Here is a 13622-nt window from a genome sequence, read left to right as displayed (position 1 = left end):
TTAGAGATTACTGATTAGAATGCGAATCTTTACACCTAACCTGCTGTTCAAGTCCTAAAGTGGCCGACATGATAGTGCGACATGATAGTGCGACATGATAGTGCTGTCTGACACCTTTCAGCCAGAGTGAACTCTGGGGAACGGAACTGTATAGAAACCCGCCGAGCCAAATGACTCACATTGAATGTAAACGGCGAATGTTCAATGTATCACAATTGTATGGAAGCACCTCAGAGTGCAACTTGATCTATGTTTTAGGTACATCTGACAGAGCAGACAGGCCTTGATTTATCATCTAATTCAAAAGGCATTGGCTGGAATTTTCACGCCACATCATCACTGCCAATGAGGTCAGAGAATTTGGCACTTAGCCAAATCTCTGTTCACTGCAGTGGGACCAGTGAATCCCATCAGCAAGAATGGCTAGAAAATTCAGGCCATCATGTCTGAAAATGCAGAACTCCCTCAGTACGGCACTAGCTAAAGTTTGGTCCTCAAGACTCTGGAGTGGAACTTGAACCCACAACCTTTTGATTCAGAGACAACAGCCCAACCAACGCTTTTTAAATTTCATTCACGTGATGTGGGGGGTCATCGGTAAGGCCAGCATATACTGTGCATACCTTGATGTTCTTGAGAAGGTGGTGATGGGCTACTTTCTTAAATATAACAACGGCTTGCTAGGTCACTCCAGAGAGAAGTTTAGGAGGAACCAAACTGTTGTAGATCAGGAGTTATATATAGGCCAGACCGGGTAAGGACAGCTCATTTTCTTCTTTATGGGACGTTAGGTTTTATACCAGTCTAGTAGTTTCATGGTTACAGATTCTAGTTTTCCATCCCAGATTTTTACGTAATTAATTGAATTTCAATTCCCTAGCTTCCTTGGTGAGATGTGAACCATGCCTCTGGAGTATTATACTGATATAATAACTATCATATTATCATAATGGAGTCACAGCTGGCATCTTTGTATTTCATACAATAAAAACAGCTCGAGAGTTTGTGATTTCCATACGCAACTGGCAACATAGTCTACAGAACATAATTAAATGGAAAACTGGCAGATATACATCAGTTAAAGATCTTTGTTTGTCCCTTAGGCTGCAGCACTCTTCTTCACTGGCATATGATACCTGAGCATTTTCCAGAATTTTGAGGATGGGGGAGAAGACTTGTTTCCTTTCCACATTATCGCTGGTAGCACTGTGATTGCCTTTTTCACATTGTGTGGAAGATCGATTGTGTCAGGAAGAGATCGGAATTTTATCAAAATCACCTTGGTTTTGTAATTATCCAGCATGCTGTTGACTGCTGTCTGCAGTTCAAAAACCTTTGATCCATTCCGGGCAACGTAGTTTGGGCTGAGGACAATTATTACTCTCCTGCTTCTTTTTATACATGAAATAACATCTTCTGTGTAAACTGGACAAAGAAAAGGAACAATCATCCAAATGACTATTTTGAAGTGAAGATGAACTTTCACTTTCTTTTGAGTACTGAATACATTAACCCATGTTCTTACCTTTCTTTTAATTTCAGGGAATAAATTAAATTCTGGTGAAGCCAACTGAAATGAGAATCTGTTTTTGGCAGCATCGTAAGATCTGGAGGGAAAACTGACCTGTTTCAGTTTTCTCGCCAGAAACAACACTCTGCCATTTTTTGGTAAGATTTAGCCCAGTATGAGTGCAGTCACCTCCAAATGTCCTAATCTCTTTCTGGTACTTTCATAACCTAAGCATATCTGGAACCCAGGAACTGACAGAATCATAAATACATGCCAATTCTAATTTTGCTACAGGCTTAACGCAATGGTTTATTGTATCTCCATGGAGCTTAACATATGCTATAAAGACTAGGGCCAGAATTTTACCATCCCGCGTGCCACGGGAATTGGAGCCGGTGAGGGGTGGACCATGAAAAGACCCATTGACCTTGGGTGAGATTTTACAGTTTAGAGGTGAACGAAGCAGTAAAATCCTACCCTAGTAGTCCACTCCCAAATAGCAAAGTAAAATTAATTCTTCTAAATCAGGTGTGATATGGTGCAAATTAAACACGTTTTAAAGCGGGTGTCATAAAGGAAACACTCATCTCACCTCTGATTTGAAATTCACACTCAAAATGTCAACGTCTAGTTCAACCCACCAAAGTGATACAAAAGATTCTATTAGATAAATGTATGCGCTATTTAATTCTGTCTGGTCTGGCACAAAAACAGTTTTGCACATATTTTAACCTTTACTAAAAATGTTGTGCATTTTAAAACGTACATGTAGATAAATAATTAAAAGTGACTCAACAGGCTTAATATGGACTGGAGCTCTATAAGTCAGATTTATGTGCAAAAGGTTATTTATCATTAATTCACAAAAATAGGAACAGGAAATTCTGGTTAAAAAGTGTGAAACTAAATAGAACAACTTTGTGCAAGCCACAAAAACATTATCTACAATATTCGCTAATATTATGAGGAAAATTCTCACATCTGTTACTAAGGCATGTGGTGATGATGGGGAGTTCTGCCCCTGCAGAGATCGAAGGGAAACCATATCATATTTTCCAGACCGACCTCATTAATTATGAATCTAAGTGTTTGTGCTGTTTCCTGTGTTGGGTGGGCTTGATGGTGTGCATCCCATCATCATGTTCAGGCACCATATTCAAAAAGCACCCAGAACCCTGATGTACCACAGAACCCTGATGTACCATTGGTACCACGTACCATTGACAGGAAATGTCAAAAGGGAGAGGTGAAGGTCCAGTGCCCAAGTTTAGTGATGCCTCCCTGCTCATCCTCCTCAACCATGTCAAGGCCAGGGGGATATTCTGTACCCAGCTGATAGGTAGGAACAGGCCTAGCAAGAATGACAATGTGCCATTTGTACAGGTAACTGATGCCATAAGTGCCCAGGGGGTCAACAATCTAGTGCCACAAGAGGATGAATGACATTACTCACTCCACCAAAGTAAAACTTGTCCGTTTAGTTTATTTTCTTGAAGAGTAGCAAAAAAGTTATTGATTTACAAAGATTTGGTTTTGTGTTTCTGTCATTGCGATAAGGGAACCAGATTCAGCATTGTAAATGCAGAGGCTACCTGATTTTCTAGAATCTGAACTGAAAGCCTAAGGCCAGGATTTTGTGCCCATATTCACCATGGACACAAAAAATGACATGGGGGCATAATCCCACAAGAAGCCAAAAGCAGGAATCTTGCCAGCGAGATCCTTTGGCACAATCATTCCCACCCACTGCCATTAACATAACGAGGCTTCCTCCCAGGAAGATAAGGATCCTCATGTACCATCTCATTGGTGGGCTTTCCTACTGTATCACTCCCCCCCACATTCGGATGTCCCCCCTACCAACACAACGTTGGCAAGGTTTACAACAGGTCTAGAGCAACATGAACTGGGCAAAGAGAAAATGCAGGGGGCGCATAGATACACCTCACAGAGGGAAGCGGGACATGCTGGACAGTGCCCTGGCAATACCAAGGGGCAATGTCAAAGGGCAGTATGGGAGGGGGGGACATCTGGGGAACTTCATGAGAGGATTTCCTGTGCACTTGGGGAGAGAGCTGCATGTCCGTGTACCTATAAGGGTATCTCTCTGTCTGTGGGGGATCTTCTTTCTTTACCAGAGTTTGGGACATCCTTTGAAAAGGTCTCTGGAAATCTGATGTTGTTGGCTCTTTCAGGCCCCACCCTCCTGCGTAATGGCATGGGGCATGCTTCCAGGATATTTTTCTTCTATGTGCAGAACAATATTGCAAGAAAAACTGGCAGTGTGCTGCACACTGCTTTTCTGGCCTGGTCCAGCACTAGAAGGAAAAACAGAAAATTCCACCTGAAGTCTTAGGGCAGAGTAAGTTTAAGTTTAAGACTGTTTATTTATTAACGTCACAAGTAGGCTTACATTAATGCTGCAATGAAGTTACTGTGAAATCCCCCAGTCGCCACATTGCCTGTCTAGGTACACTGAGGGAGAATTTGGCTTGGCCAATGAGCCTAACCAGCACATCTTTCAGACTCTAGAAGGAAACCAGAGCACCCGGAGGAAACTCACGCAGACGGGGGGAAGAGTGTGCAAACTCCGCACAGACAGTGGCCCAAGGCTGGGAATCGAACTTGGGTCTTTGGCATTGTGAAGTAGCAGTGCTATCCACAGTGCCACCGTGCCGTCCCTACAGCTTGTCATTTTGAGGGTGGAGCTGTAAAATGCAGTGAGCCATTCAAAATTCCATTTACTTTGACGGGACTGGAAAATTCACCTGTGGAAAGTGCCATAAAATCCCACCCTTTAGTTTGCAGGTTTCCTCTCTCTGAAGCTATGCACATAGTTAAACAGTGTGCTATCTGTTATCTTAGGATCGTGTGGTTATATTTCATGGTTCACATGGAAGTTATGTGGTAAAATTTAAAAATAAATCAGCATGTTAATTGTATTTGATGTATTTTACCAACATTGTTCACAATTTTATGAATAATAGAGCAGGTTAAAATGGAACTCTGGCTTTGCATTTGGCCACTCTTGCTGACCAAGTCGGATCTGTATCTTAATAATTCACTTTTATCTCACTCAATAACAGCAATAATTCATTTGAATTTGTTATTCGAAAAGGGGTGTGAAAAATTATGGCCATATAGCAGTTGGAACTTTTAGTAAACTACAACAAACAAAACATTTTCCTTTCAGAAATGTTCCTTATTTATTCTTCAACACAGTGCAATACCCATTTGTGTAAATAATGAATTTTCTGTGAGGATTTTAGAGGATGATACATTTCACCTTTTGGAGCTGTTGAGTGAGTCGGGATTTCGACATTCACTGAAGAGATACTAATGATTTGCTTTTTTCTTAATGGAAATGTCTGTCATGTAGAAATAAATGAGAATATGACAATATCGAATCAACCATTTTCTATATTTTGGCTTTATATAATAAAGATGCATTCTGTGACAAACTTCACAACACATAAGCAGTACACAATAAATACAGTACAACTTAAAACAAACACAACAAAATGCAAAGAGTACTCACCCCCTCCAGGCAGTACATCCCTCTCAAAAAGGCACAGCTTATATCCATGCTGCTTCTCTAATATGAATGGAAGGAGCTCCAGAGCAAACCTCTCCTCTGTAATAATATTATCATCGCTCTCATCTTCCTCCCCCAAAGAAGTATTTGCATGTGAAACAAAAGCATCAAATTCTTTACCGTCTGGTCACAAGGGTGGAGGAGGTGTTAGTGGGAGAGAACAAAACAGCAGAAATAACAATTACTGTCTTTGAGCCATTTTGACAACATTTTAAACTTTTTTGATACAAACAAAAGAGGAGTACATTAGAATAAAATCCCTTTTTTAAAATCACATTTGGAATTTCATATGTATTAGAGATTGAATTGGACACATGCAGAGGGTGCACAACAGGCTGTATGGTATTGACTACCTATTAGCCGCACTGCTTTAAGTTCCATTAGGAGGAATTTTCCATTCCAGGAGAAATTCCTGTGACCAGATTGGGGCCAGGAATCATCTCCTGCTACAGAGGCCTGTGGGAATTCATGCTATATTGTGCGACACTGGCCTGATTGATCATGCAGTTGGGAATTTCCCAATAATTTTCATGGCAGACAGGGTTGAATGACTCATTCCCTGCCATCATATCCAGGCATCATATTGAAGAAGCACCTGGATGTCAACTTAACCACAACTGAAGGAAAAAAAAAATCACCTCTGGCAGTTTCAAAAGGTAGAAGATCCACCACCTGGAAACTGCAGAAGATTCACATGGGAAGTGCTCCTACCACCCACTGCTGCACATGCTGTTTGAGGGTCCATGGTCAATGGAGGCCACCATCCTCCCTTCTGATCTGCCCCAGTCCTTCTTGCAGGTAAATCCAATGTGTTGGCCATATTGGTCTGGATGTGTTCCAAATCGCCATGGTATCCCACTGAGGGTGGGGGTTGGTGGGGATAACTCTGGCCAGGCTGTCATCCGCATCCCATTAACAGAATGCAAACTGGTTTCTCGCTGGCCTCTGGTGATAATGGTGACCTGCCATTACAAGCAGGAGCGCAAGTTCCTGCCATCATTTTACAATAGCAAGGAAATTATTTTTCATCTTCTACTGCATTGGCTTCATGTCCGTCACGAGGGGTTGGAAAGTTTCAGCCTTTGACCTTAATGTACGATCTGTTACTGCTTGGCAAATGAGATTATATCTGTTTTGTCATCAGAGCTCTGTCCAATTTTATCCCATTAATATGCAAAAACAAATCAGATTTTCTTTTGTCCCAAGTCCATATCCCAGTGGTTACAATCAAAGCATTAGGTGTCAGGGATCCCAAATTGTCCAGATGTAAATTAATACAACATAGGGAAATTTAAATTGGAAATTTATTGCATCTCATCATAAAAGTAAAATGAAAACTTCCAGATAAACATCCCTAAAAATATAATACATACATATATATACTTACGTGGCGAAAAACTGCAGCAGGCGACGGTGCAGAGGGACCTGGGAGTCCTTGTGCATGAGTCGCAAAAACCCAGCCTGCAGGTGCAGCAGGTGGTCAGGAAGGCGAATGGGATGCTGGCCTTCATAGCGAGGGGGATTGAATATAAAAGTAGGGAGGTCTTGCTGCAGCTGTATAGGGCATTGGTGAGGCCGCAGCTGGAGTAGTGTGTGCAGTTTTGGTCACCGCACTTACGCAAGGATATTTTGGCCTTGGAGGGAGTGCAGAGGAGGTTTACTAGGCTGATACCGGGGTTGAGGGGGTTGAGCTATGAGGAGAGGCTGAATAAACTAGGCTTGTACTCGTTAGAGTTAAGAAGAATGAGGGGAGATCTCATTGAGACGTATAAGATGATGAATGGGATGGATAGGATAGAGGTGGAAAGACTCTTCCCGCTCAGAAAGGACAGTAGGACTAGGGGGCACAGCCTCAAGATAAAGGGGGGGCGGTTTAGAACGGAGTTGAGGAGGAACTTCTTCACTCAAAGGGTGGTGAATCTCTGGAATTCTCTGCCCGTTGAAGTGGTGGAGGCTGCCTCGCTAAATATTTTTAAGACGCGGGTTGATGGGTTTTTGATAAGCGAGGGGATTAAGGGGAGAGGGCGGGAAAGTGGAACTGAGCCACGACAGATCAGCCATGATCTTATTGAATGGCGGGGCAGGCTCGAAGGGCTAGATGGCCTACTCCTGCTCCTATTTCTTATGTTCTTATGTTCTTATATTTACAATAACTTTTAGAGGAAAAGTAGCACGTCACTAACATACTGAAGTACAAAAGGTAACAGATTAAATATTCAAAAATATATTCTACTATTTTTCAAATATCATAAACTTAATCTGAAACAATATAGAAATCTAGAAGAGAATGTCATGCTCCCAGATCCAGCCACCGCACCCCACCCCCTCCCCCCAATTCCTAGGACAGATACCTAGTACTGCCTTCACACCCACTTTTAGCCTAGTCGCCAAATTATGGTGGACATGTAAGACATTAGCCAGTCCATCTGCTTTTAGACCTATGGAGGCCCTTAACCTGCCAATTAAAAGCCAGTTAAAGGGCTGTTTCTGGCCACACCATGATAATATGTACGACTGGGAGACATAATGGGGGAGGCCAGCCCACCACTTCACCATCTAAGGTTAAAAGGCAGGAAGAAAGGGCAGTACGTCCTTTAAGGGGTGCCCTGTGGCCATGGGGAACCCACCATTCCTCCCAAGATGCTACTCCTTCTTTGTGACTCCCTCTGCCTTCATCAGTAAAAATCCTATTTTTTTCAATTAATGTTATGTTTAGACTAAACTAAAACAAGGTACAATAGAGCTGCAATGTAATGACCCCAAATGATTATGAGACTGTCTATCCATGACGAGGTTACAAACAAGATGACTTATAATTAAGAAATTATGATTTTTTTACTTTTTTTATTCATTCGTGGGACAAGGGCGTCACGGGCTGGCCATCCCTAATTGCTCTTCCCTAGTTGCCCTTGGAGGGCAATTGAAAGTCAACCACATTGCTGTGGCTCTGGAGTCACATTTAGGCCAGACCAGGTAAGGACAGCAGATTTCTTTCCCTAAGGGAAATTAGTGAACCAGATGGGTTTTTCCCGACTGTCAACAATGGTTGCATGGTCATCAGTAGATTCTTACTTCCAGGTATTTTATATTAAATTCAAATTCCACCATCTGCTGTGACAAGATTTGAACCCAGGTCCCTAGAACATTAACTGAGCTTCCGGATTAATAATCGGGTGATAACACTGGGCCATCGTTTCTCCTGAATTATTTTTTAAACTAGAATTTATCTTACCTCCAATGGTTTCATCCTTCGAGAAATAGTGTCGGTAAATAAGAACAATTTCAATCCAAAATTTATAGACTCCAACACACCCACAAACAATTGTCACAAATATTAGCGATGTAGGTATGGTTATCACTTTTATTTGGAAGATGTTGGATTCTGAAAGCGCAATATAAAGAACGAAGAATATTATTAGGCTTTAGCACATAGGAATTCAATTTCATTTAACAAGCATTTTATTCATTCTTTACATTTGAATGCAAGTTTTTATGACGCCTCAGCTTATTCAAACAGATAAATGAAATTTATAATCAGGTTCAAAGATAGAATTTGTCTTCATACAAAGTAATTAATCACTAACAACAACGTATATTTCTAAGGTACCTTTAACATGATAAAACATTTCAAAATGCCTCACAGGAACAATATGAAACAAAGTTTGACACTGATCCACACAGGAAGGCATTAGATCAAATGACCAAAAGCTATAGGTTTTAAGGAGGATATTACAGTGGGAATGGAAATTCCACAACGTAAAACTTGATAGTTAAGGCATGGCCACCAATGATGGAGCAATTAAAATCCAGGATGCTCAAGAGGCCAGAATAAAAGCACAGATATATCTCAGAGAATTGTTTTCAGAGGAGATTATAGACATGGGGATGGGCAAAGTCATCCAGTGATTTGTAAAAACAATATAAGGGTGATAGGGGAACAGTCTTTCAGTGAATTAAAATAAAGACAGGAGAGATTTGGATGATCTCAGATTTACAGAGGCTGGCATGTGGGACACTGTCCAAGAGTGTGTTGGAATGTGAATTAACAGAAGCATAAAGGCAAAACTTCTGGGAAATGCAAGGGGGTGGGGCAGGGGTAGAATCTTAAAGCGTAAAAGAATCAGTTGGCTGCTGTTTGTAAATTTTCCAATGTGCATAAGCTATGGCATTTCTCAAACCCCTTTTCACACACTTGCTGGACGGTGTTCAATTGCTGCTGGCAGATCCAAAGTTCCTCTGCCATCTGCTATCCAACTGCTGCTTTCCACCAGTTTCAGGCAAGCAGCTAACCTGCAGCATGCAATTAATATCCTGGAATTAAAATTGTTTGGGCTCATTACCCACTCCCTGCACTCAGTTAAAGTTAGGACTGACTGCTGTGACCTTTCTTTTCCAAAAGCATACTTTATCTATAAGATTTGTTAAGGTATATGCTTGTAAAGTTATATATTAGTGGCAACTCACAGTGCAATGCAAGGTGCATTGGGTTAAATATGTTAAATTTATACTTACAATGCAGATTCCTGCTACAGCTGCAGCTTTCAGTGTCAGCTAAAGGTCAGGTATCAGCATTCTTCATCTCTCAGTCAGAGAGATTTGATCTTTGCTTGTTCAGATATTTTTGTATGTCTGTGGCTGGTCAGGAGTAACAGCAAGATAAATGCAAACTTTATTTTATGTCTGTGTTCAAGATGCCAGTGACAATTTGTATGGGCAATGGAATAAAATGAATTTATGTCGACTTGGCAGAAGCCAGTTTGTGATGAGGAATATTTATTAATACATGTTTGGAGACCAGTCTCATGTCAGTCAATCTGGGAGACAAGGAGACTCAAAGGGAAGAGATGCCACCAGAAAAGAGATGATTCTGCCTACAAACCACTAATAGGCAGAGAACTGGGGCTAGCCATTTGTTTCCCAATTTGAAGGGCCATCCTGAGTATTTTGCATTGCATTGACTGATAGAATGGTACTGAGGGCAGAACTAGGCAGTATTAATGTGGATGCCACGCTTCTTCCCAGGGTGTAATAATAATGCACTTTGTTATGATTGCTCAGACATTAGTGTGTGTAATGAATAAAATATACGTATTGTCACCAGTAGGGTTATTAATTTGAATCCATTCAGACCATGAGAATAAAGGGTTGACTCTGATAATCTGAATTCCAACAAAGGCCAATGCCATATCACAGCCTCCTCCGTGTGGTGGCACTGAGACTCCGAGGCACGTAAAAAGAATCTGACAAGGCAGGCCATTGCCACCACTCGCCAACCTATATCTTGTTGCTTGTTTGAAAGTTCTGGAAATGAGGCATTCTGCCGGATAGCTTTGATAGTTTGCTTGGAGAAAGCATCTGAGAGGACCAACTAATTCCTTTTCTATTATTCAAGTATTACAGCTTGGTATAGCACCTGCTCTGCCCAAGATTACAAAAAACTACAAAAGATTGTGAATGTAGCCCAATATATCACGCAAACCAGACTCCCATTCATTGATTCTGTCTACACTTCCCACTGTCTCGGCAAAGCAGCCATCATAATTAAGGACTCCATGCAACCTAGACATTCTCTCTTCCACCCTCTTCCATCAGAAAAAAGATATAAAAGTCTGAGGTCACATACCAATCAAGACTCAAGAACAGCTTCTTCCCTGCTGCCATCAGACTTTTGAATGGACCTACCTTACATTAAGTTGATCTTTGTCTGCACTCTAGCTATGATTGTAACACTACATTCTGCACTGTCTCATTTCTTTCTCTATGAGCGGTATGCTTTGTATAACGTGCAGAAACAATACTTTTCACTGTATGTTAATACATTTGACAGTAATAAATTAAATCAAATCAAAAGAAGAGGTTTAATTTTTCTAACTTTTTAAAAAAAATCCACAAAAATAATTAAAATATTTTCTAACTCAGGGAAGGGCTGACAGCACTTTTCTGAGTCTTTTGCCCATGTCACTGAGAAATGCAAAATCAAGTATAGATGAGAGCAATGAATTGCCATTACAAATATCACGAAGACATTAACCATTTGTTTAGGGTGTCAGTGTGAACAATTTCTCCAGAAAGTGGACCCTGTGCCGGTGTCTGTATCACGGCGGCACGGTTGGTGATGAGTAAGGGAGGGGTTGAGATGTTTCGTGGTGTCTCTAACCCCTAAACGTCAAGCACAGCAACACCACACAACAACCTGAGAGACAGCCGGACAGCCTCCCATCTCACTCTCATTTGAAGGGAAAAGTAATTTAAAGTGCATGGTGAAGGATGTATTCTCCCATCTCTTTAAAATTTCTAGGGCACCGTGCAGTGTGGAAAGAGTTTTTGGGGGACTGCCATTTGTAAATGGTACGTGAGGAGTGGGTTAAAGGGAGGGGAGTCAGTGCAGCTGAAAACCCATACATTTGAGCAATTCGGAGAAAGCTGTTGGGACACCAGGACATTTAGTAAAAAATCCAACTGTCCTCGCAAAAGCGGCATGCCTGCCCACTCCATCTCGCATCCTTTCTGATGGACTCTGCAAAATGCTCAGTTCAACACAAGAACAATACAGGGAGAAGAGGCCAACCTTGCTTCATTCATTGAATCACTACAGTGAGAATCCCTATAGTGCTGAAGGAGTCAATTCAACCCATAGAGTCTGCACCCACTCTCAGACACTGACAGAGTAACTTATCCAGGCCTTTTCCCCCACCCTATCCATGCAATCCCACACATTCACCGTGGTTAATCCACCTAACCTACCCATTTTAGAACACTATGGGGCAATTTAGCAAGACCAATCCACCTAACCTGCACACCTTTGGACTGTGGGAGGAAACCGGAGCACCCAGAGGAAACCCACGGAGACACTGGGAGAATGCGAAAACTCCACACAGACGATCACCCAAGGCTGGAATTGGATATGAGTCCGTGATGCTGTGAGACAGCAATGCTAACCATTGTGCCACCATGCTGTACTCGAGATTTGATCGGAAAGCATTCTGATTTTCAGCTGATAATTAAAATCATGTGTATGTGTTGATGAGTGTGTGCACAGATTGTTTCTGTAGGACTTTCTTCCCATGAATCTAGCTAGTTTCAGTCCCAGGTTACGACAAATATATTATAAATCTCCACCCTGCCTTCTCTTACCATATTGCAGTAATTGAAAGATTTCTCTGAAACAATAACCAGTTTTTGTTTTGAGGTTTTCCGAAACACGTGACACTGGAGGTATTCACTGCTTGTTTCCTACCTTTCTCTTTGAGTCTGAGCTCACCAGATGAATTTCCCTGGGAATTCTGGGAGAAGCATGTGAAGTTGGTACTTAAGTCTTCCTCAGTAACTTTACTCAGAAATGCGTTCCGAATTAAAGTAAATCCTTCATTTGTTTTTGACTCCCTGAAAAGATTAAATGAGAATTGGTTTTAATTTATTTCATGGTAAAGAAGTACATGGTATGCTTTTTCAAGATGAATAAAACAATTAGTTTGTTTGGTGAAGCTTTTTTGATCTTGATTTTTACACTAATGTTGTAGAATCTGAGTAGAGTATATTAGTTTTAACAAAATATGCCATATTGCACTGCACAATATTCTATAGAATTGCTTTGGCAAAGATCTTAACTCAACCATTATTTTACATGGTTTACCATCTTTGTTAAAATAGCATTTACAGGAAAATTGTACGATTCATTCGTCTCTTCAGCAGAATTAATGCACAGCACAATTTCAATGCAGCTCAATTTTAAACATGATCTGCAGCAGCCTTGGTCATAGTGGGTAAGTGGGAATGCAATTTTATTATTTATAAGACACAACAGGGGGAATTTTTCACTCTGCACAGTGTGCTGTTAAAGGTGAAAAATCTAGCGTGTATCTCTCCAGCTGCACAGCTGAGTTTTCTCTCCAGAAAATCTAGGGGCATGGTTTTTGCCATCACATTGGTGGGCAGGACCTGACAGAGCTGGCAACACTGGCTCCACAGAGATCAGGGCACCCTTATTTAAAGGGTGACCTGGTCTGCACTGAAAACAATACTCACGGATATGGGGAAATGCTCCCTGCCCTCCCCTCTTCCCTACATCTCCCATCCACTCATTGAGGAACTCCCCCCCCATAATGGAGCTCAGCAGAGGCCCTGCTCCAGCACTGCCTCCTGGCTGTGCCAGCATGGTTGTGCCAGGGTGGCACTGCCAGGTTTGTACTGCCAAGGTGGCCCTGCCAAGGGGCAGTATCAGGTTGCCAAGGCATTGCCTGGGCATCTCTCTCTCCCCCTGTGAGCTATGCTTATCTACGTATTCTGACGAGTTCCCCTTGACTGCTTCACATTTTAAAATACTTGTTGGAAACCTCACCAACATGACATCACATTAACACAGAGGGAATTCTTTCTGTTGGGCGAGCATATAGTGGGGAAGCCCTTTAATAGTATTTAAACATATTCAGATGTATTTAAATGAGTTCCTGCAAAGGGCAGGAACATCATTACATCATCAGCGAGGGCAGGGAAAACCAGAAAATTAAATCTCACTGC

The 13622-nt window shown here is 41.6% G+C and overlaps 1 protein-coding gene across 1 annotated transcript in view; it reads right to left on the bottom strand.

Moving 5' to 3' along the window:
- Positions 1-1099: 1099 nt before the first annotated feature.
- The window catches only part of LOC145349294 (interleukin-18 receptor accessory protein-like), a 41939-nt gene continuing 29416 nt past the window's right edge, over positions 1100-13622 (bottom strand). Inside the window, exons 8-11 of the mRNA XM_080197801.1 lie at positions 12343-12488; positions 8338-8487; positions 5049-5228; positions 1100-1425 (exon numbers count right to left, since the gene is read on the bottom strand). Of these exons, the coding sequence (XP_080053927.1) occupies positions 1100-1425; positions 5049-5228; positions 8338-8487; positions 12343-12488 (802 nt within the window). The remainder of the gene's footprint in view (positions 1426-5048; positions 5229-8337; positions 8488-12342; positions 12489-13622) is intronic.

The sequence above is a fragment of the Carcharhinus amblyrhynchos genome, chromosome 10, assembly GCF_965287045.1.
Source record: "Carcharhinus amblyrhynchos chromosome 10, sCarAmb.v2.hapA, whole genome shotgun sequence".
NCBI classification, from domain to species: domain Eukaryota; kingdom Metazoa; phylum Chordata; class Chondrichthyes; order Carcharhiniformes; family Carcharhinidae; genus Carcharhinus; species Carcharhinus amblyrhynchos.
Note: the sequence above shows the minus strand (reverse complement) of the source record. Positions and strands in the feature narration are given on the sequence as shown.